General features: G+C 40.9%; 1 protein-coding gene and 1 non-coding gene across 4 annotated transcripts in view; one reads left to right on the forward strand and one right to left on the reverse strand.

The window, feature by feature from the left end:
• Positions 1–205: 205 nt before the first annotated feature.
• LOC129543526 (cytidine monophosphate-N-acetylneuraminic acid hydroxylase) overlaps positions 206–24,926 on the forward strand; it is a 62,593-nt gene continuing 37,872 nt past the window's right edge. For 2 of the 3 annotated variants that reach the window (XR_016036104.1, XM_055406686.2), the window contains exons 1-4: positions 206–555; positions 13,317–13,414; positions 13,654–13,857; positions 18,000–18,091. Coding sequence is in view for 2 of the 3 variants with exons in the window: in XM_055406686.2 (XP_055262661.2) it covers positions 13,407–13,414; positions 13,654–13,857; positions 18,000–18,091 (304 nt within the window). In the remaining variant the exon portion in view is untranslated. The remainder of the gene's footprint in view (positions 556–13,316; positions 13,415–13,653; positions 13,858–17,999; positions 18,092–24,926) is intronic. The other variant, XM_055406685.2, reaches the window with a different exon arrangement.
• LOC129543910 (U6 spliceosomal RNA) lies at positions 20,275–20,378 on the reverse strand. The gene has a single exon (XR_008683366.2). It is a non-coding gene; the product is annotated as a U6 spliceosomal RNA (small nuclear RNA).

The raw sequence follows: 24,926 nt of genomic DNA on the forward strand, positions 1-24,926 counted from the left end.
AAAGTTGGTGCAGCCAAATAAATATTGAAGCAAAAGAAAACATTGTGCATATGGGATGGGCTGACTCACTTTCAAAAGAGTTAAGGAAGTTTGGGTAGGGATATTAATTCTTCTTCAATGCGTTTCCTTCCTTCACACCACTGATAGGTCTATAAAACATATCTGCCCGCCCCCACGCTCTGCTGAACACATACTTGCACTTCACATCCTGGTGTTTGTTGGCAAGAAATGAGAAGTTTATCGAAACTAAGCTGTATGGGTGGGACCAAAACAGTAACAGAGATAATGGCAGATATATTAACATGGCAATTGAATTTCACATCTGCTGAGTGCTCGTACTTTCAGAAGTTTGACTGCCCTGCTGTGCTCTCATAATTGCTTTTGAAAAGGTTTTCTGGCTCCGAAGAAATCAAGTCTATTCCTAATCAAATTGAGATTTCCAAACTACAGCCACTCTAGAAATTCTAAACATCTTTCAAAAGAAGATTTCAATCTCACTGTTTCTTCTTTCTCTAAGGAGCTGTTTGGCCCCTTTCTACCTGGACTGGAACAAAGGTAAAATTTAAAATTGTTTTCCTACTGAATTTAGGATTGATAATTTTGATAATTTGTCTTCGTCTGATGGAAAGGTACAAGAACTGAGAGCTCTTGGTTGGGGGTGAGGGTGGGGTGGAGTTCGTGATGTTAAGACCATTTTTGTGGATATTGTCTGTGCCATCCCAGGAACATCTAATTCACAGATTGCCCAGTTATTTAGGTATCGAGCTTGCCTTGCCCACACCCTGCTTGCCCTGGATGGTTATCTGCCAGGGTGCCCTCTCTCCAAGCCCTGTGCATTTCACCCAGCCCCGTCTCTGGTGACACCTCCTTTTCTGTAGATTGCCCTTATTTTTCCTCTGGCTGCCAGTCGATCTTCTCTTTGGAATTTTCCTTCTGCTAGTACCTTACCTACTTCTTTGCCCAGACCTCAGAAAGCTTTAGCACCAAGAAATACTAAGGATTCAGAGCTGAAAGAGTATGGAGGACTCAAGATTTGGAGTTGAGGGGTGCTCTGAACTAAAATGTACCCTGATATCATGGCTCAAAAGGGCAGTCTGTTTTATAGCTCCTAAGAATAAAATGCTGACTATTCAGGGCATAGATAGGATTTCGTGAGCTGGAGAACTTAATTGCCATTTACAACTTGATTCTATGGGGAAATATCAACTGCAACCCAGATGAACTTTATTGCCACCTAGTCATAATGGGCACACTGTCTGTAGGATAGTTAATTTTTAAAATGCCAATGTTATGTTTGGGTACATGCTAGTTCTTAAGAATATATGAACCTATTCTAAAGATATTTTAGGCATAATAGCATGTGTAAGTTCTAGGTTATTAAAAAAACTAATGTTTTCTAGGAATCACTGTGAGCCAGTAATTGGAATGTTCATTTATTCTTTTGACAAATAATGCTCATTGTAATCCTCATGTGTGGTAGACTCTAGAGGTACAAGGCAAACTCACACAGGCTGGGTTCCTTCCTTCCTGTGACTGCCACCTATTTTTAGGGGATACACGTATTAATTAATCTCAGAATTAAACATGAAATTATAATTTGATAAGTCACATGAAAGAAAGATACATAGTGCTGTGTGTTTAACAGTAGGGTTTGACCTTCTTTGGGGAAGACTTCCCAGTGGAGATGATGATTGAACTGGGATCAAAAGGATAAGGAGAGTTAATTCTGTGAAGAAGGCCTCAGGAAGTATAGTCTAGGTATTGGCCAATACTTTGAGAAAATGATATTAGAAGAAAAAACATAGTTCAAAAGAAACTTGAGGAAGTGATTGGGGTCCCTGTGCATCACCTCTGCAGCCGTTTTAGGAATTTTGTTCTTTCTCCTAGGAACAATGGGAGGATATGATGCATTTTTAAGAGGTGGGAGAAGGATTCCCAGGATGAGGTTTTTTTGAAATTTTCATTTTGAATATGTCATTCTGACCATAGTGGACAGAATAGAGAGTGAATGTAGGGTGCCCCTTTAAGTGGCCATGACAGTAGTCCAGAGGGAGATGATGGTAGCTTGGATCAGGGTTGTAGAACGGGATGGGTATGAGATAGACTTGAAAGGTAAAAGTGAGAGACTTGAACTGAATATGGGGTAGTGAGAGAAAGGGTGGTGTCAGAGGTAATGGGGGTGTCATGGTGGACCTTTGAAGGTTTGGGGATGTGTTGAATTGGATTTTGGACACACTCAGTTTCAGGTGTCTTTAGGACATCCTAACGTATATGTGTAAAAGGCAGTTAGTTCTACAGATGTGGCTTCCTGGATCAGGTCTGCTCATATGAGAGTCATTGTGTTCTGGAGTCATGGGTGTGAATGATCCCTTAGGGGGAAAATGTTAAATGAGGAGGGTGCAGACCTGAGCCTTGGATTTCACTGGCATTCCAGTGGTTAAAGTCCAGTGGTTTGATTCCTGGTCCAGGAAGATGCCACATGCCTTGGAGCAACTAAGCCTGAGTGCCACAGCTATTGAAGCCCATGAGCCTAGAGCTCGTGCTCTGCAACAAGAGAAGTCACCGCAGTGAGAAGCGCACACACCGCAACTAGAGAGTAGCCCCCGCTCACTGCAATGAAGGCCCAGCACAGCCAAAAATATATGAAAGAAAGAACAGAATTGAGCTTTTAGGGGCTACAATGTTTCATGACCAGGTAGACAAAGGAAAGGTGAGTCTACAATGGAAATATAAGAAAGGTCAGAAATGCCGGATGAAAACTAATCAGCTGTGAGGTGTGTAGAAAGTACCACCACAGAAAGGATGTCTGGCTGTAAACAGGGGGGCAGAGAACTAGCTGGAGAATATTCAAGGCTGAGCTGTCAGTTTTCATGGGAGGGAGCTGTAGCGTTTAAAAGTCACTTTAATGCTGTAGGGTCCCATTTATATATCATTTGTGAAATGATCACTTTACAAGTTAGAGAACAAATCAGAGGTTGCCAGAGCCGAGACGATAGTGGGGTATGACTGTAAAGGTCAGTCCTTGGGAATTATATCCAGCAATTTCCTTGGTATTGATGGAAGAGTCAGATGTCTTGATTTTAGTGGTAGCTACGCAAATGTATGTGTGGAATAAAATTTTATGAAACTGTCTATACACATGCGTGCACATGTCTAAAGCTATATCAATAGCTTTATTGATATATGATTTGAGTACATGGTCCCTCCCTGTTGGCTCAGATGGTAAAGAATCTGCCTGCAATGCAGGAGACCCAGGTCCAATCCCTCGCTCTGGAAGATCCCCTGGAGAGAGAAATGGCTACCCACTCCAATATTCTTGTCTAGAGAATTCCATGGACAAAGGAGCCTGCTGGGCTACCATCCGTGGGGTTGCAAAGAGTCAGACATGACTGGGCAACTAACACTTCACTTCAGTACCATGCAATTGACCTGATATAATTATACTCGTTGGTGATCTTTAGTATATTGGTAGAGTTGTGCAGCTGTTTTCCACAATCTAATTTTCAACTCTCCATCGCTCCTCCAAAGGAATGCCCAGTTATCAGCCTCTTCCCATTTCCCATCCTCATATGTACCCACCCTTGATAACTATCAGTCTACTTTGTATCGCTATAGATATGCACATTCTGGACATTTAATGTAAATGGAATTATATGATATTTGGTTTTTGTGTCTGGCTTCTTTTACTTATCAAGATTTTTTGAGGTTTATTTCTGGTGTAGCAAGTATCACTACTTCACTTCTTTTTTATTACCTAGTGGTACAGGTGATCCTTGAACAACATAGGTTTGAACTGCTCTAGTCTACTTATATGCAGATTTTTAAAATAGTACATACAGTACTAATGCTCGGTGGTTGGTTGAATCTGTGGCTGTGGACCTGTGGGTATGGAAGGTGGACTGTAAAGTTATGTGCACACTTTTAACTATTCAGAGTATCAGCACCTCTAACCCTCACATTGTTCAAGGGTATCCACTGTGTAGACATGCATATTTTATTTATTCACTAATCAGTTGATGGAATTTGAGTTGTTTCATTTTTTGGTTATTTTGAAGAGTAGCTAACTGAACTTTCATGTACAGGTTCTTGTATGGACATGTTTTCTATTCTTTGGGGTAGAGACCTAGGGAAGTTGAACTGTTGAATCCTACAGACACTATATGTTTAACATGTTGACAATCTGCAAAACTGTTTTCAAAAGTCTCACCCAGCAAAAGATGTTGGCTCCTGTTTTTCTGTATCTTCATCAACACTTATTACTACCTATATTTGTTATAATAGGCATCCTAATGGATGTGCAATGTTAACTCGGCATAGTTTTGATTTGCATCTACCTCTTGACTAATGGCCTTCTCTGTTGGCTCAGACGGTAAAGAATCTGCCTGCAATGCAGGAGACCTGGGTTGGATCCCTGGGTTGGGAAGATCCCCTGGAGTAGGGCATGGCAACCCACTGCAGTATTCTTGCCTGGAGAATCCCCATGGACAGAGGAGCCTGGTGGGCTACAGTCTATGGTGTCGCTAAGTCAGACACGACTGAGTGACTGAGCACATGTTGACTAATGGTGTGGAGCTTCTATTCATGAATGCTACTGACCATTCAAATATCTTCTTTGCAGAAAAGTCTGTTCAAATCCTTTGTTGTTGTTGTTGTTGAGTTGCTAAGTCATGTCTGACTCTTTGCAACACCATGGACTTCAGCATGCCAGGCTTTCCCATCCTTCTACTATCTCCTGGGGTTTGTTCAAATTCAGATCCACTGAGTCAGTGATGCTATCTAACTATATCATCCTCTGCCACCATCTTCTCCTTTTGCCTTTAGTCTTTCCCAGCATCAGGATCTTTTCCATGAGTTGTCTCTTTGCATCAGGTGGCCAAAGCATTGGAACTTCAGCTTCAGCATCAGCCATTCCAATGAATATTCAGGGTTGATTTCCTTTCAGATTGACTGGTTTGACCCCCTTGTAGTCCAAGAGACTATCAAGCATCTTCTCCATTTCCACAATTTCAGGACACCAATTCTTCGAGGCTCAGCCTTCTTTATGGTTGAGTTCTCTCATCCATACATGACTACTGGAAAAACCATAGCTTTGACTATATGGACCTTTGTTTGCAAAGTGATATGTCTGCTTTTTAATATGCTGTCTAGCTTTGTCATAGTTTTCCTTCCAAGGAGCAAGTGTTTTTTAATTTCATGGCTACAATCACCATCCACAGTGATTTTGAAATCCAAGAAAGTAAAATCTGTCACTGCTTCCAATTTTTCTCCATCTAGTTGCCATGAAGTGATAGGACTGGATGCCATGGTCTTAGTTTTTTAATACTGAGTTTTAAGCCAGCCTTTTCACTCTCCTCTTTCACCTTCATCAAGAGGCTCTTTAGTTTCTCTTTGCTTTCTGCCATTAGAGTTCCTATGCTTTCTGCCATCATCTGCATATATGATGTTAGTTCATATTTCTCCTGGCAATCTTGATTCCAACTTGTGATTCATCCAGTCCAGCATTTTGCATGATGTAGTCTGCATATAAGTTAAAAAATCAGGTTGACAATATACAGCCTTGTTGTACTGCTTTCCCCATTTTGAACCAGTCAGCTGTTCCATGTCTAGTTCTAGCTGTTGCATCTTGACCTGCATACAGGTTTCTCAGGAGACAGTAAGGTGGTCTGGTATTCCCATCTCTTTGAGAATTTTCCAGTTTGTTGTGATCCACATAGTCAAGGTTTTAGCATAGTCAATGAAGCAGAAGGAGATGTTTTTCTGGAATTCTCTTGCTTTCTCTATGCTTCAACAAATGTTGCCAATTTGATCTCTGGTTCCTCTGCCTCTTCAAAACCTAGCTTGTTCATCTGGAAGTTCTCAGTTCACGTACTGTTGAAGCCTAGCTTGAAGGATTTTAAGCATTACCTTGGTAGCACGTGAAATGAGCACACTTGTACGGTAGTTTGAACATTCTTGGGCTTCCCTTGTGGCTCAGCTGGTAGAGAATCTGCCTGCAATGCGGGAGACCTGGGTTTGATCCCTGGGTTGGGAATATCCCCTGGAGAAGGAAAGGCTACCCACTCTAGTATTCTGGCCTGGAGAATTCCATGGACTGTATAGTCCTGACTGAGTGACTTTCACTTGAACATCCTTTGGCATTGCCTTTCTTTGGGATTGAAATGAAAACTGATCATTTCTAGTCCTGTGACCACTGCTGAGTTTTCCAAATCTGCTGGCATATTGAGTGCAGCACTTTAACAGAATCATCTTTTAGGATTTTAAATAGGTTAGCTGGAATTCTATCACCTCCATTAGCTTTGTTAGTAGTAATGCTTTCTAAGACCCACTTGACTTCACATTCCAGGATATCTGGCTCTGGGTGAGTGACCATACTGTCATGGTTATCTGGGTCATTAAGACCTTTTTTGTATAGTTCTTCTGTGTATTCTTGCCACCTTTCCTTAATCTCTCTGCTTCTGTTAAGTCCTTACCATTTCTGTCCTGTATTGTCTATCCTTTCATGAAATGTTCCCTTGATATCTCCAATTTTCTTGAAGAGATTGCTAGTCTGTCCCATTCTTTTTTTTTAATTAATTAATTTATTTTAATTGGATAGTCTGTCCCATTGTATTGTTTTCCTCTGTTACTTGGCATTGTTCACTTAAGAAGGCTTTCTTATCTCTCCTTGCTGTTGTCTGGAACTCTGCATCAGTTGGGTATATGGACTCCTTTACCATTCCTAATTCCTTTGTGGTTGACTTTTAAGAGTTTTTAAAAAATAATTTCGCGATATCTGATCCTTATTACATATGTAATTTGCAAGCATCTCCTGGTTTTTGTGTTGTCCTTTCACTTTCTTGATGGTTCCATTATCTTTTGCCTTTGTTGAGCCTGTCTATGTAGAGCTTCTGCTTTATAATTCTCTTACTTTCTTTCCATTATTTTATTGTTCTTTAATGTTTCTTGAGATGGATGCTTTTTAACTTTTCTTTTTTAATGTTCACATCCAAGGCTATATGTTTATCTCTAAGTATTCCATTACCACATGGGTTATTCTAGCTTCCTCCCCTTGCTTATTTACAAGTCCCACTCCAACCATGAGCAAGCTGGCTCTCACCATTGTCATCCATGTATTTAATAGTGCAATTCTAGTGTATGTGTATAGAAGTGTCAGAATTGCTGATTCCCTTCCATCTAGTTCATAACTTTGATCTCATTTCTCAGGACCTCTCCCAACCCTGATATGTTTTCCTGATGGAGTGGGGAACCCAAACTGCACAGCATATCTAGTTGTGGACCCTGAGTGATTTTGAATAAAGGCAAGATCATAAATTTTATCTTGTTTTCAGTGTGCTTTCTGGTTAAAACCCACTGTTTTTATGGCCTTTTGTAATGAAACATGCAGTGTGGGGTCTTAACAGAACAGTGTAAGCTGATGACTTTTTATTGAACAGTTTAGATTAGAACCCATTATTCTAAAATAATTGGAATAAATTTTCTCTAATATTTCTTCATATTTGGCCTGATTTTGTCTATTCTTACAGCCCCGTGAGAATTTGCTGTCTCTCAATTTCTCATTTTGATTTCTGGAACAACTTGAAGGCCATTTGCAATCTTGACTTATTTCATGTTATTGGTTCAACAAATATTTATGAAGTACCTAACAGAAAATGCAGTGATAAAAGATTTCCGTATGAAGCTTGCAGTCTGATGTTCTTCTGCTGGGTCCTTGGTTCCCAAATCAGTTTGAGTATGAGACTTCCTTTTTTTTAGATCATGCCATGTAGCATGTGGGATCTTGGTTCCCTGACTATGGATCAAACTTGGGGCCCTGGCAGTGAGAATGGTGAGTTCTAACCACTGGACCACCAGGGAATTACTCCAAGTTACATTTTAAAACTTATATGAGCCAGTAATTTGATCTTTTCTTTAATCTGTGACCTTTGGAAGAATTTTCATACTCTTTGTCCAAATGGAGGACATATTGCCTTCATGGGAGTGTGTTTCTTCATTCACCAAATATTTACTACCATGTGACAGACATTTTATAGTTCAGCATTCATGCAGTTTCCATCCCTGTGAACAGAATATTGAACGTCTTCCCACTGAAAGCAAAGCTTGGGGCTTTCCTGGTGGCGCAGCAGGGAGAATCTGCCTGCCAGTACAGGAGACATGGGTTTGATTCCCCCATCCAGGAAGATTCCACATGCCATGGAGCAACTAAATCGGTTTTCCTCAATTGTTGAGCCTGTTCTCTGGAGCCCAGGAGCTGCAACTACTGCGCCCACATGCTGCTGCTACTGAAGCTCTCTCTCTGGAGTCCGTGGTCCACAAAGAGAAGCCCCCGCAATGAGAAGCCCTCGCACTATGAGAGAGCAGCCTGTGCTTGCCACAACTACAGACGAATCCCACGCAGCAATGAAAACAGTTCAGTTCAGTCGCTCAGTCGTGTCCAACTCTCCACGACCCCATGAATCACAGCACGCCAGGCCTCCCTGTCCATCACCAACTCCCGGAGTTCACTCAAACTCATGTCCATCGAGTCAGTGATGCCATCGAGCCATCTCATTCTCGGTCGTCCCCTTCTCCTCCCGCCCCCAACCTTTCCCAGCATCAGAGTCTTTTCCAGTGAGTCAACTCGTCGCATGAGGTGGCCAAAGTATTGCAGTTTCAGCTTTAGCATTAGTCCCTCCAATGAACACCCAGGATTGATCTCCCTTAGAATGGACTGGTTGGATCTCCTTGTGGTACAAGGGACTCTCAAGAGTCTTCTCCAACACCACAGTTCAAAAGCATCAATTCTTCGGCGATCAGCTTTCTTCACAGTCCAACTCTCACATCCATACATGACCACAGGAAAAACCATAGCCTTGACTAGACGGACCTTGGTTGGCAAAGTAATGTCTCTGCTTTTTAATATATTATCAAGGTTGGTCATAACTTTCCTTCCAAGGAGCAAGCGTCTTTTAATTTCATGGCTGCAATCAGCATCTGCAGTGATTTTGGAGCCCAAAAATATAAAGTCTGACACTGTTTCAGCACAGCCAAAAATAAATAAATAAATAAAATTATAAAAAATACTAATTTAATTAAAAAATTACGGTAACAAAATCATTTATAGATTGACAGTTGTGAATGAGTTGGATTCCATTTCTTCCTCTAGCTCTTTTTCTCAGAGCTTAACCTTCTGGAAGATTCCTGGCTTTATAGAAGAATATAATCAAGATGAATCTCATTAAAATAATATTTAAGAAGTCAACACCAAAGCTAACATTTCATGAGAAAGAAAATATCAAAATTTTAAAAGCAGGATGCCACGCCACCAAGTTTGAGGCAAAAGGAAAAAAATGTGTGTCCCTATATAAATGTTTTTATGTGTGTTTAGTGATTATTTTTCACGTTGAAGTGTTTGCAAAAATATTGAAATGTTGAAAAGTGGGTGTACTACAATGCCCATCATCTTAGTTTAAATATTTTATTTATACCCAAAGAAGAATTTACTATAACTTTACTTTCCTGACTTTAATGGAATCCAACTCATTAATAATAGCTTTAAAAATCAACTTTTGGGAAAAACTAACCATTAAAAAAAAATACAAAGGAAACTTCCCTGGTGGTCCAGTGGTTAAGAGTCTGCCTTGTAATGCAGGGAGCACAGGTTCGATGCCTGCTCAAGGAACTAAGGTCCCCCATGCTGCAGAGCAACTAAGCCTGAGTGCCACAACTACTGAGCTTGCTCACTGCAACTACTGAGCCCACTCACTGCAACTACTGAGCCCGCTCGCTGAAACTACTGAGCTTGCTCACTGCAACTACTGAGCCCGCTCGCTGCAGCTAGAGTGTCAGTGCACCACAGCAAAGGATCCTGTATGGTGCGATGAAGATCCTGCCTGCTGCAACTTAGACCAGATGCAGCCAAATAAAAGATAAAAAAATATTTTTTTAAAAAGGAACCAAAGGGATGGAGATTCTTAAAAAAAAAAAAAGAAGAAGAAATACAAAACCATGTATATAGGAGTATACATGTTAAAATTTTGCTTTAGATTCCAGTAGACATTCTCGACGAATTAATAAAGATGTGGTTAGTTCAACTTGTCTTACACAGTTGATGAAAGCCTTAGAATCTAGCAGAGAACTTTGGCTAATTTGTTCATTCAATCAAGTAAAACAAAATATTTAGAAAGATTTTCTTTTTATATGTTTGGGTTGATTATTCCAGAAATTGCCTCAGGACTTGCTTTGACTTGTGTCGGATATTTGTACTCCTAAGAATAAAGATAAAAGATCTTCATGAGCCTTATCATGGTTTCCTTTCTATCAAATACATTTAAAACATATATTTGGAAACATTTCAAGTCTACTATGAACAGAATTACCAGGAATTTGGGACAGAAGTGACAATGAGAGTCAGTTTTGAAGAAATGGATCATTCTCAGTTAGAATTCTGCCTTCTGTTTCTGTTCTGTTCCGTCGCTCAGTCGTGTCCGACTCTTTGCGACCCCGTGGACTGTAGCCTACCAGGCTTCTCCGTCCATGGGATTCTCCAGGCAAGAATACTGGAGTGGGTTACTGTTTCCTTCTCCAGGGGATCTTCCCAACCCAGGGATCGAACCTGGGTCTCCCGCATTGGAGGCAGACGCTTTAACCTCTGAGCCACCAGGGAAGCCCGAATTCTGCCTTATTAGCTGGAAATTAGAAGTAACTTCTCTGTTATTTCCTGTTATGGTACTTTTATAATATTGTTTAATTTCCTCTTTAAGTAATTTGCAGATTTTGCTCCCAGAAATGAAAGTGCCAAAAATGTATGTGAAAATCAAATAAATTTTAATTTAAGATATGAAAAGAATTTTGACCACTTTTGGTTTGGAGTGGAATATAGAATTAAACATGCATCCAGATTTCATACCATGGATATGCTAAAAGTTATTTTGAAGTCCCTCTTCACAAAAATTATATTCCACTATGATTCAGAATTGCATCATAAGGAGAGTTTGTTTGAAGAGTGGAGTTTGAGAAATGTAACACTTGTAGTTTCCCTGAAAAAAATATGAAAGATCAAAAGCTTCTTTTTCTGCTGGAGTTTTTTATAAATGACTCAGATTGGGTTCAGTTGGCTCAATCATAGATGGGGAAACAGTGGAAACAGTGTCAGACTTTATTTTGGGGGGCTCCAAAATCACTGCAGATGGTGATTGATGTCATGAAATTAAAAGACGCCTACTCTTTGGAAGGAAAGTTATGACCAACCTAGATAGCATATTAAAAAGCGGAGACATTCTTTGCCAACAATGGTCCATCTAGTCAAGGCTATGATTTTTCCAGTGGTCATGTATGGATGTGAGAGTTGGACTGTGAAGAAAGCTGAGCGCCAAAGAATTGATGCTTTTGAACCGTGGTGTTGGAGAAGACTCTTGAGAGTCCCTTGGACAGCAAGGAGATCCAACCAGTCCATTCTAAAAGAGATCAGTCCTGGGTGTTCATTGGAAGGACTGATGTTGAAGCTGAAACTTCAATACTTTGGCCACCTCGTGCGAAGAGTTGACTCACTGGAAAAGACTCTGATGGTGGAAGGGATTGGGGGCGGGAGAAGGGGATGATAGAGAATGAGATGGCTGGATGGGATCACCGACTCTGTGGACATGAGTTTGAGTGAACTCCGGGAGTTGGTGATGGACAGGGAGGCCTGGCGTGCTGTGATTCATAGGGTCGCAAAGAGTCGGACACGACTGAGCGACTGAACTGAACTGAACTGAACTTAGCTAGCTCTTAAAGATAGGCAGTCTGCTAAGTGGTGGGGAGAGAAAAGTAGAGAGAGTGTTTTTAAAAGCATCTATGCACAAGTAAGGTGGTACACAGGTGCTAGGATATAGTGTTCTACAAAGTAGTAAATACATGTTAAGAAGTGCTAGACTTACAGCGCTGCTGCTGCTGCATCGCTTCAGTCCTGTCGGACTCTTAGTGACCCCATGGACTGTAGCCCACAAGGCTCCTCCGTCCATGGGATTTTCCAGGCAAGAGTACTGGAGTGGGGTGCCATTGCTTTCTCCAAGACTTAGCAGCGCTAGGCTTATCATCAGTTCAGTTCAGTTCAGTTCAGTCGCTCAGTCATGTCCGATTCTTTGCGACCCTATGAATCACAACACGCCAGGCTTCCCTGTCCATCACCAACTCCCGGACTTCACTCAAACTCATGTCCATCGAGTCGGTGATGCCATCCAGCCATCTCATTCTCTGTCATCCCTGTCTCCTCCCACCCCCAATCCCTCCTAGCATCAGACTCTTTTCCAGTGAGTCAACTCGTCGCACGAGGTGGCCAAAGTATTGCAGTTTCAGCTTTAGCATCAGTCCTTCCAATGAACACCCAGGATTGATCTCCTTTAGAATGGACTGGTTGGATCTCCTTGCAGTCCAAGGGACTCTCAACAGTCTTCTCCAACACCACAGTTCAAAAGCATCAATTCTTCGGCGATCAGCTTTCTTCACAGTCCAACTCTCACATCCATACATGACCACTGGAAAAACGATAGCCTTGACTAGACGGACCTTGGTTGGCAAAGTAATGTCTCTGCTTTTTAATATGCTATCTAGGTTGGTCATAACTTTCCTTCCAAGGAGTAAGCATCTTTTAATTTCCTGGCTGCAATCATCATCTGCAGTGATTTTGGAGCCCAAAAAAATAAAGTCTGACATTGTTTCCACTGTTTCCCCATCTATTTCCCATGAAGTGAACTAACACTACTGTATATTTTATATGAAAATTGTTGAGTAAGTCCTAAGAGTTCTCATCATATCTTTAATTTTGTATCTATATGAGATGATGGATATGCCGTAAAAGAAAGAGAATAAATTTCAATGTTTTCTGGAAAGTGAAAAAGAAAGAAATATTAGATTTGACCTGGGGGTGGGTGGGGAGCTTGGAAGCGTTAACCAAGGAGTGGTGATTGAGTTACTTTAGAACCTAAAGAGCGGCTCTGAGTGGGAAAAGGGCTTCCCTGGTGGCTCAGATGGTAAAGCATCTGCCTGCAGTGTGGGAGATCTGGGTTCGATCCCTGGGTTGGGAAGATCCCCTGGAGAAGGAAAAGGCAACCCACTCCAGTACTCTTGCCTGGAAAATTCCATGGACTGAGGAGCCTGGTAATCTACAGTCCATTGGGTCGCAAAGAGTCGGACACGACTGAGCGACTTCACTTCACTTCACTTCCTGATGTGAAAGCTTGAAGGTGAGGAGCAGTTATTGAAGCTAAATATAGAATTCGGCTTCTGAGAAAAACGTATTTAAGAGGAGACATCACCAACGGAAGTACTGAGCTGAGTCTACATCCTCTTTCTCCACGCAGACTTCTGCCTTGTGGGAGTGAACGAGCCACAGAAGCTGAAGGGACAACTGCCACTCTTCTGAAATACCCAGGGAGAGGCAACGACAGACTATGGGCAGGCAAGTGAGGGAGGCATTACTTTCCTGGGAAGGCGGGTATCAACCCTTGACAGGTAGAATGGGCATTTAAAGGAGGGGAGAAAGTTCACTGTCAGGTGCCACTCAGCCCGGGTACTTGGAAGGATGGCCTTAAATAGTATCTTAATAAAAAAAGAGGTTTTGATTGCCATTGCCAAATGGTTCTCTCTTAAAACCTAACAATATCTCTGTTTCCTCTCAAAACTTTTGCCTTTTCACAGCATCGAACAAACAGCTGAGCTCCTCTTGTGTCTCTCCCCCGCTGAAGTTGCCAGTCTCAAGGAAGGAATTAATTTTGTTCGAAATAAGAGCACAGGCAAAGATTACATCTTGTATAAGAGTAAGAACAAGCTGCGAGCATGCAAGAATATGTGCAAGCACCAAGGAGGCCTGTTCATAAAAGATATCGAGGATTTAGATGGAAGGTACCGTGAGTCATTTTGCTTTTTCTCTGGTGACCCTTCTTATAATTAAATTTGGCCAGAAGTGTGGAAATCAAATGAAACAACTGACAAATTATTTCTCCTAGCAAATTTGTAACTTCCTTGTGCACATTTAGGGTCTCTCTCTGATCTCAAAACATTCTGACCTTTACTTAAGTTCCCGTTCTCTCTCAAGAGCTCTAATTGAAAATGGATTCCTAGCTTGACAGACAGTGACATTTCTAAGGTACGTGGGTCTGTGTATGTGAGTGAGGGGTTGGGTGTGCATGATAGCTTTTCTTTTCCAAGACTCAAGCCTCTTTCCTGCTCCCCCAGAAGTATGAGTGGGGCAGGCCCTTGTCCAAACTCTTCTGGGAAGCAGATAGACTTTCCCTGACCACCTTGCAGTAATTAAAAACCCCACATGGCAGAGCCCCAACTGTACCTGCTCTGAACAGAGGCGCTTCTGATCATTTCTTGGAAAACTGGTGCTGGTACTGCTCCTCCCCCATCCCTTGATTAAGACTACATATACATGACCTCCCTCCCCAGTTCAGGGACAATACCAGGGCAGGATTGCTGTGGATTTTGTTTTGTTTTGTTTTCAGTGACAGCCAAAGAGATAGCAGCACACTCTGGCAGAGACAGGGAAGGTAGGGGAGAGGGGATGCTCTGTCAGCCTGATGCTCAGCACTGGCAGTGAATGAGCGGCTGACCCCCTTTTCCAAGCTTCTCTTCAGCCTGACTTGACCTGGGTGCTTTTTAACCACTCCCACATCAGACTTGTCTTCTACTGTCATTGATTTGACTTCTCAGGTCATCTGTGGGCGGTTTAGTGCATGTGGATTCAGAGGAGCTGGGAAATTGTCTAAGAGCTCCCTGCTAGAATTGCATAGATGACCATTACCCAAGTCTAGAATATTCTTACACCTGCATACAGATTTGCTTCACTACATTCTTAGTTTCAGGACCGAAATAGTGTTGACACCTGTCTCCTGCTTGGCTCCTCTGATGAGACTGCTAGATTAGGCAAACAGAAGGCATCCAGTTAAATCTACATTTCAGGTAAACAATGAATATATTTTTAGCATAGATACTTTCCAAGTATTGTATGGGATACACTTTGAGCAGCAACTCTACTCTCGGAGACCCTCATGGTTATTTGCTGACAGCCCTGCTTTGAGTCCCTTCCATCTTCTCAGTGGATTTAACCCAGGGAAATGTCAGCCATGGCTCGTTCTATCACTAGTGAGCTTCTGTGGGCACTCTGGGACCTTGAGGTGTTCTGACTGTTGCGGTTTGGGGTCTCTACTTTTCCTTTCTCCTCAATGGGCTTTCATCGTGGAGCTCACATAGCCAGCCATTGGAGGAAGTGTAGCTTTGTGATTAGCAGTATGATCTTTCCTCTCAATCTGTCCTGGTCAGAAGCCTGGCCCACCACTTATCAGCCCTGTGAACATGGACAAGTTTCTTAGTCTTTCTGGACCTTAGTCCTCTCCTCTATAAAGTGAAAATGAGAGTATTACCTATTCTGTCTGGCTACTCAGAGGATTAAGTGATTTCAAACACATAAAACACTTAAACAATGTCTGGCATATGATAGGCGCTCAATAAATGTCAATTACTTTTATGATTATTACTCTGTCATGAGCTTCTGGTATAGCTTTCTGCTGCTGCTGCTGCCACGTTGCTTCAGTCGTGTCCAACTCTGTGCGACCCCATAGACAGCAGCCCACCAGGCTTCCCCGTCCCTGGGATTCTCCAGGCAAGAACACTGGAGTGGGTTGCCATTTCCTTCTCCAATGCATGAAAGTGAAAAGTGAAAGTGAAGTCGCTCAGTCGTGTCCGACTCTTTGCGACCCCATGGACTGTAGCCTACCAGGCTCCTCCATCCATGGGATTTTCCAGGCAAGAGTACTGGAGTGGGTTGCCATTGCCTTCTCCCTGGTATAGCTTAGGAATGAGATTATTTACAGGAATTCAGCTTGTTCTTGAATCTGACTCGATTATCCTAACAGAGTGATTACTTTTGTCACAGACTGGTCTTTCCCTCCTTCATGCAAAGCCTTTGGGGTAGTTGATCCTAGTTCCACCCTATTCTGTTGTCAGACTAACCTGGAGCTGGCACTGTCAACTCCATCCTCAGAGTAACTCACACCCTGTACTCCTGCATCCATTGCTCCAAATTTGATTGCTTCTCCCCCGGTGCTCTGTGCAGCAATCCGCCTGAGGAATCTCTCTACAAGGAGACACTTAAGAGTAATGAGCTACCTCTTCTACCCTCCCTGCCTCAACCATTTTTCTTCTTCACACATAACCAAGATCAGCAACTCTCATAAGCTGTGTTTCTCATTTTTCAAATTTAACAGCTTTTCACAACTTCTTTGTGCATGAAGCTGTCACCTTCCTCCTGTCTGCCTGCTGCCCATGAACAGTTAAGACCCTGCCATGCTTCCCATTTATTGACCTGCGTGCTGAATAGCTGCATTTGGAACGTCCTCAAATTTTGAAAGGTTGTTGGCTACTCATTGATGAGAGAGTAGATGTTACAGAATTCCGTTCCGTTCCGTTCTGTCCCTCAGTCGTTTCCGACTCTATGCGACCCCGTGGACTGTAGCCTACCAGGCTTCTCCATCCATGGGATTCTCCAGGCAAGAATACTGGAGTGGGTTACCGTTTCCTTCTCCAGGGGATCTTCCCGACCCAGGGATCGAACCCGGGTCTCCCGCATTGGAGGCAGACGCTTTAACCTCTGAGCCACCAGGGAAGCCCTGTTACAGACTAACCCTCCTTAAATTGAAGTGTGGAGTACATTTTTTTGCTTGTTACTAGAAAAGGGCATGAAAAATTCTTGATATAATGAATCTTGGGAAAAGTCATGTCATTTACCGATATAGAACTTAAAATAGACATTGTTTGTTTAAGAAATCTGATGTTTCTGGTTTGAGACATTTGTGGTTTTCTTTTTTTTTTTTTTTTAAACCTTAACTGCTACAAAAACTTCACAGGAGACACCACCAAGGTAGAGAGGAAACGGAACGTTTATACGTGATTTTCTGCCACCATAACCCCCTTCACGGTTTGATAAGAAATGGAAAAGAAATCACTAAGCCTCCTATTTTGCTGCAATCTAGTTGTCATTTTGAAACAGGGTCACCAGAATTAGCAATTAAAAATGCAGAACACTCAATTACATTGCAGATAAATGAGGAATTTCCAGTATATGTCAAATATTGTGTGAGACATATTTTTAAATTGTTATTTATCTGAAATTCATATTTAACTGGGCACCCTGTATTTTGGCAACCATGCTCTGAAACCTTAAACCATAAGGAAGTCTTTTCTTCTCAAAAAATACAAATTCGAGTTGAACTTAGGTTCAGTACACTATAATAGGGACCAAGGTTTGTAGAGTGATCATAAATCATAGATTTGTCTTTATCACTACATTCTTTCCTCATATTGGCCTCAATTGTATCTTAACCAACTTAGCTTTCTTATGAGAGCTATCCTTAAAGGTGACTTTATTCTGATGGCTCTGTAGATCTCTAACATGTATTATTTTGTGATGTGCCATTTATCTTCACTGTTTTTTTAAACAATTTTTAAATAATTTATTTGTTATTATTTTTTTAATGCTGGGTATTGATTGCTGAGCAGGCTTTCTCTTGTTGCGGGGAGTAGGGGCTATTCTCTTATTGTGCCAGCTTCTCATTGTGATGGCTTCTCTTGTTGTGGAACATGGACTCTAAAGTATTTGAACTTCAGTAGTTGCTGCACGTGGGCTCAGTAGTTGCGGCTTCTGGGCTCTAGAGCACAGCTTCAATAGTTGCGGCACACAGGCAGAGCTGCTCCTCAGCATGTGGGATCTTCCCAGATCAGGGATCGAACCTGTGTCTCCTGCACTGGCACACGGATTCTTTACCACTGAACCACCAGGGAAGCCCTATCTTCACTTTTAAAATTACCTACTGATGATTAGTCTATATTTCCTGGGCCTGGGATATTTGAGCTCTAGCTGTTAATAGTTTTCCTCTCATGAATTTTGTGTTCAACTAACTATAGTTGTTTATAATGCATGTAAGCCCAATAAGATTAACTTTTTTTACACCATTTCATAAACCTAAGGGCAATTTTTCATCCAGGTCTGTTAGATGCACTAAACACAACTGGAAGTTGGATGTGAGCACCATGAAGTATATCAACCCTCCAGGCAGCTTCTGTCAAGATGAACTAGGTAAATACCTTCCATATTGATCAATGTTTTCTGCTGTTACTATTATTGGGGACCTTCTTGTTAACTTGTTTCCAGCTTCACTTGGAGCTTTGGTTACATTCTGATTTTAACCTGTGGACATTAAGTCTTTTAAAAATAATTAACACTGAAAATTCTAAACAGAATTTCTTCAGAAGGTCCCTTCGTTCACTAACGTTCAGTAAGTATCTGATGAGATCATGCCAGGTGTAAACTCTTGTCCAGGGTATTAAGACAATCAAAAATGGATAAGAAAAAGTCATCTTTTGTCTGCGTGACTGGACTCCCTGCTTCTGTGCTTGCTTCCTGCAGTTCATTCTGCTTATAGCACCCAGATTGGTATATATATTTTAATTTAATATTTATTTTATATTGGAGTATAGTTGATTTACAATGTTGTGTTAGTTTCAGGTATGCTGTGCTGTGTTGTGCTTAGTTGCTCAAACGTGTCCGACTCTTTGTGGCCCCCATGGACTGTAGCCTACCAGGCTCCTCTGTCCATGGAATTCTCCATACAAGAATACTGGAGTGGGTTTTCATGCCCTCCTCCAGGGGATCTTCCCAGCTCAGAGATCGAACCCAGGTCTTCTGCATTGCAGGTGGATTCTTTACTGTCTGAGCCACCAGGGAAGCCCTTCAGGTATACAAGGCTGATATTTTAAAAATAAAAATTAATTCATGTCATTCCCCTGCTTAAAACTCTCCACTGAGTTTCCTAACACACTGAAAAATATGCATCCCTTTGACCCGGAAATTCCACATCTAAAGCTATGTCCTAAGGTCTTGATAATCCTTGATATGTCAAAATATATAGGTATGAAAATGTTCATTCATAGCAATACTAGCTAAAGAGAAAAATTGAAAACAATCAAAACATTAAAAATAATTCCACTGTGTCTTAAAAGTGATACTATTGAAGGAATTAAAATAATTAGAGATTTTTGATAGATAAAGCAAAAAAGCAGATTATAAATGCTACATATAGTATGACACAATTATGAGAAATGTACATGCATAAGCAGTGTGGATGAGGGCAGTCTTAACACTGATTATCTGTGAAGGGAGCTAAATGGAGGGCTTCCTGCCTGGACCTCCAGACTGGAAACTGTGTTTACACCAGCTCAACATTTTTTTCAGGCTCAAATTATTGTACATGGGATAGGATACTAGAGCCACTGTTGTCCAGATGTCTTGGTGAGACCAACTCCTAATCATTTTTTTTTAATTTTTATTTTTATTGGAGGCTAATTATTTTACAATATTATATTGGTTGGTTTTGCCATACATTGACATGAATCCGCCCCAGGTATACATGAGTTCCCCCTCCCGAACCCCCCTCCCACCTCCCTCCTCCCCTTATCCTCCCTCTGGGTCATCCCCGCATACCAGCCCCGAGCATCCTGTAACATGCATCGACCCTGAACTGGCGATTCGTTTCACATATGATAATATACATGTTTCAATGCCATTCTCTCAAACCATCCCACCCTCACCCTCTCCCACAGAGTCCCAAAGACTGTTCTGTACATCTATGTCTCTTTTGCTGTCTCGTATACAGGATTATCATTTCCATCTTTCTAAATTCCATATATATGCGTTAGTATATTGTATTGGTGTTTTCCTTTCTGGCTTACTTCACTCTGTATAATAGGCTCTAGTTTCATCCACCTCATTAGAACTGGTTCAAATGAATTCTTTTTAATGGCTGAGTAATACTCCATTGTGTATATGTACCAAAGCTTTCTTATCCATTCATCTGCAGATGGACATCTAGGTTGCCTTCCATGTCCTGGCTATTATAAACAGTGCTGCAATGAACATTGGAGTACATGTGTCTCTTTCAATTCTGGTTTCCTCGGTGTGTATGCCCAGGAGTGCGATTGCTGGATCATATGGCAGTTCTATGTCCAGTTTTTTGAGGAATCTCCACACTATTCTCCAAAGTGGCTGTACTAGTTTGCATTCCCACCAACAGTGTAAGAGGGTTCCCTTCTCTCCACACCCTCTCCAGCATTTATTGCATGTAGACTTTTGGATAGCAGCCATTCTGACTGGTGTCAAATGGTATCTCATTGTGGTTTTGATTTGCATTTCTCTGACTGAGGGATGTTGAGCATTTTTTCATGTGTTTGTTAGCCATCTGTATGTCTTCTTTGGAGAAATGTGAAAATATGGAACGCTTCACGAATTTGCATGTCATCCTTGCGCAGGGGCCATGCTAATCTCTGTATCGTTCCAATTTTAGTATATGTGCTGCCAAAGCGAGCACCCTGATCATTTTTTAAAGAAGGGTGTGGCCTGCAAAGGCTTTCTCCCAGTTCCCAGAGCAGAGGTGTCACTGAGGTGCATGTCCTTTCCTGCTCACCCCCAAAGAGATGTGACAGCAGGTTATTCTGGGGAAAGTTGCTAATTCCTTTGACGGCAAGTGCATCCTCCCCCATCCCTCAAAAGGATGCCTGGACCACTAGCTTCTTTTGCCAGTAAGCTCCACTCCACGTCTGTTGAGCTAGCTTAGGAAACCTGCAGACTGCTTGTTAACAGGAGCTAGTAACATGCACTATACAAATACTGTTAAATTTATTTGGCAGAAAACAGGTAAGAAGCAAAGGTTTGAACTGTGTAAGTTAGAGGACAATAGACTATTAATTTAATGAATATGTAACCCAGAAATTTATAGCTGCTTAAGGGCTTTTACAAAACCTCTAAGTCTTTTGGAATAGACAGCTAGTGGGAAGCTGCTCTTTAGCAAAGGGAGCTCAGCTTGGTGCTCTGCAATGACCTAGAAGGGTGGATTGGAGGCGGGATGGGAAGGAGGTCCAAGAGGGAGGGGAGATGTATATATATATAACAACAGATATATATATATATATATATATAGCTGATTTACTTCATTGTACAGCAGAAACTAGAATGACATTGTAAAGCAATTATATTCCAATTAAAAACAAAGACTTTTTTTTTTTTACGTACGTCTTAAATAATCCGCACATCTCCCCTGTGACTTGAACCTTTGGAGAAAGAGGAAGGGATTTCCCACTCAACAGAAAGTTGAGCAAATGGAAAATAGATCGAAGGTGGAAACTGATGTAGAGGGTTTGTGGCCAGAGGTGACAGCAGGCCGTGGAAGGCAGGTGGTAACAAGATGTGCTGAAGTTTTCAGCTTTTGCCGCAGTGAGGAAATGTGGATAGAGTGGAAAATTTTGACCAAGTCCACTCTTCAGTCCAGTGCTACCAATGCTGTAGTGATTCCCTACCACAAAAAATTGTTATTTATAATAATCATAAAACTAAATAATCTCAGTTCACATGAGACCAAGCCATCCTTCTCTTTCATGGGATATGATCACCATTAAAAAGGTAGAAGTCAGGAAAGTAGAAGGAAGAAGATGCTCACCTATACTCCCATCACCTCAAGATAACCTCTGTTTAGGTATCTTGTCTTCCAGTTGTCACTGAGGTCCCCTTCCTCTCTCTCCCGAGCCTTCTCCTCCTTCTTTTAATTGAGATATAATCCATGTACTATAAAATTCACCCTTTTAGAGTGTGCAGCTCAATGGTTTTTAATATTTTCATATATTGTGCCATTACCACCACTCTCTAATTCAGAACATTCTCATCATCCCCAAAAGAAACCTTATAACTATTAGCAGTCACTCCCATTCCCTCTTCCTTCAGCCCCTGGCAATCACTAATCTATTTTATGCCTCTGTGGCTTTTTCTGTATTGAAACAAGCTGGCATCAACCCTACTTGGTCATGGCTACAATTCTTTTTTCTATTGCTAAACTGTATTTGCTAATATTTGGTTAAGGATTTCTATGTCTATGTTTGTAAGGATTCCCACCCAGATGACTCAATGGTTAATAATCCATTTGCCAATGCAGAAGACACGTGTTTGATCCCTGGGGCAGAAAGATCCCCTGGAGTAGGAAATGGCAACCCGCTCCAGTATTCTTGCCTGGGAAATCCTGTGGACAGAGGAGCCTGGCGGGCTGCAGTCCATGGGGTCACAGAGTCAGACACAACTGAGCAACTAAACAACAACAACAAAATTTGTCAGGAATATTGGTCTGTAGTTTTCCTTTTGTGTGATGTCTTTGTCTGGTCCTGGGATCAGGGTAATAAGATTGCCCTCATAAAGTTAAGTTGGAAAGTGTTCCCTCCTCTTCTATTTATTGGAAGAGTTTATGAAGTAGTATTGGTGTTGGTTCTTCTTTAGTCATTAGGTCAGATTCACCAGTGAAGCTATCTAGGCTTAGAGTAATGTTTGTGAAGGTTTTTGTTCACTAATTAAATCCATTATTTGTTATGGGTCTTCTCAGGTATTCTATTTCTTCTCATCAGATTTGTTAATTTGTTTCTTCCTAGGAATTTCTCATTTCATCTGGGTTATCAATTTGTTGATGTATAATAATCATAATATTTCCCTGTATTCTTTTTTATTCTGTAAAGTTGATAATAATATCCCCTTTTTCATTCTTGATTTTAGTAATTTGAGCCCTTTCTCTCTTTTATTAGTCTAGCTGAAGGTTTGAAAATTTTGTTAATCTTTTCAAAGAACATATTCCTGTTTTCATTTTTTCTTATTTTTCTAGTATCAATTCTGTTTATTTTAGCTCTAACTTTTAAATGTTTCCTTTCTTTTGTTTGTTTTGGGTTTTGTTTATGACTCTTTTTCTAATTTCATGAAATGGAAGGTTAGGTTTTTTACTTGAGATCTTCTTTCTAATTACAGATGTGTACTGGTGTAAATTTCATTTTATGCACTGCACTGTTTTAACTGCATTCCATAAGTTTCAACATGTTATGTTTTCATTTTTATTTGTCTCAAAGTATTTTCTAACTTCTCTTGTGATTTTCTTCTTTAAACCATTTGTATTTAGAAGTATATTGTTTATTTCTACATATTTCTGAATTTTCCAACTTTCTTCTCTTATTGGTATCTAATTTCATTTCATTGTGATCAGGGAACATACTTTATATGACTTGAAACTTTTAAATTTATTGACATTTGTTTTATGGCCTAACATATGGTTTGTACTGGTTTGTGGAGAAATTTCACATGTACCTGAGAAGAATGTGTATTCTGTATTTGGGGGGAGTGTTATCCGTTGGGTCTGGTTGGTTTATAGTGTTGTTCAAGTCTTCTGTTTTTGTTGATTTTCAATCTAGTCCCATCTTCAGTCATCTTTTTAGGCATCCTTTTATAACTAATTATAATTATTCTATATATTATTTTTGTATCCTGTTTTTGTCTTGTTAATATTACATTAGCCATAATATGTCAGATTCTATATATACATAATTTTAAGTATGCTTACATTAAATATTAATTTATTTAGCCAGTTCTATGCTTAAGAACTTCTCTATGTTTGGAGTTGTTTTTGTAAAATAGTTGCATTACTGGCAAAAGGGTATGACTAATTAATGTATTTTGGGGGGAGCTTCCCTGGTGGCTCAGACAGTAAAGAGTCTGCCGGCAATGTGGGAGACCCGGGTTTGATCCCTGGTTCAGGAAGATCCCCTGGAGAAGGAAATGGCAACCCACTCTAGCATATTGCTTGGAGAATTCCGTGGACAGAGGAGCCTAATGGGCTATAGTCCATGGGGTTGCAAAGAGTCAGACACAACTGAGCGACTGTCACGCATACACCCAATTAAAGTATTTACCCATATTCAACATATTGTACACCTTAACGTAAAGACGGGCTCCACAGGGCCTCATAACCTAAATGAGAAGTAAGACTGTAAAAGTAACGGAAAAAGTGTAGAACATCTTTGTGACCTAGAGATTGGTGACTTCCTGACAAACAACATTTCAAAAGTACAGCTCAAAAGGCACCCCCCCAGCCTACACACACACACACACACACACACACACACACACACACACACATAACCCTGGTTAATATGAATTCATCAGTACTAAAGATTTCTGCCAAATGGAGGACACGGACAAAGACATATATAATAGTTTGGGTGATTGTTTTTCAATATTTACAACCAACAGGGGAATATGATCTATCATATAAGAAGAAAGCAAAAGTGGTTACCCCATGGACTGTAACCTGCCAGGCTCCTCTGGCCAGAGGATTTCCCAGGCAAGAATACTGGAGTGGGTTACCATTCCCTTAAGTAATACAAATTGACAAGAAAGGATAGGAAGCTCAACACAAAAATGAAGAACGGATATCAACTAGCATTTTACAGAAGAATCCCTGAAGGTCAATAAGCACATGAAGATATGCTTAAATTCATTACTTGTCGGAAAACTTCTAACCAAAGCAATGAGATGTTACTGTAGGATTTTTTTTATTGATAAAAATAAACCAAGGAGCTGCCAAATGTTGTCAGAGACATAAAGATATAAAAATCTTCATGCATGTGGCGGAGGTGTGACTGGTGCAGCTATGCTAAAGAATCATCCAGCAGTGACTAGTCAGAGGAGGTTTATGGACTGTTCCATCAGTCTTGCTTCTGTGTATGCACCAGAGAAATCTTGTTTTGGTGGGTGGAGTCTGTGGGTCCACCATAAGGAGGGTAAATCAGTAAAATGTGGTGAATTACAGAATCCTACAGTTAGAGGAGGTGGACTAGATGTACACGTGGCAACATGAAGGAATCTTAAAAACAGAGTATTGAGTGAAAAAGAGTAAGAAACAGACTGGAGACCCAGTACCATTTATATGAATTTAAATGCACACATAAAATATAATGCATACTTTGCAGGAGCATTCAAATGATAATCCTGTAGGAGAGGAGAGAGAAATAACAATGGGAAACAGATAAAGGGAATAAGCAAATAAGTAAGTAAGTAG

The sequence above is a fragment of the Moschus berezovskii genome, chromosome 23, assembly GCF_049115385.1.
Source record: "Moschus berezovskii isolate FMDL1 chromosome 23, NW_MosBer_1.0, whole genome shotgun sequence".
Lineage (NCBI taxonomy): Eukaryota > Metazoa > Chordata > Mammalia > Artiodactyla > Moschidae > Moschus > Moschus berezovskii.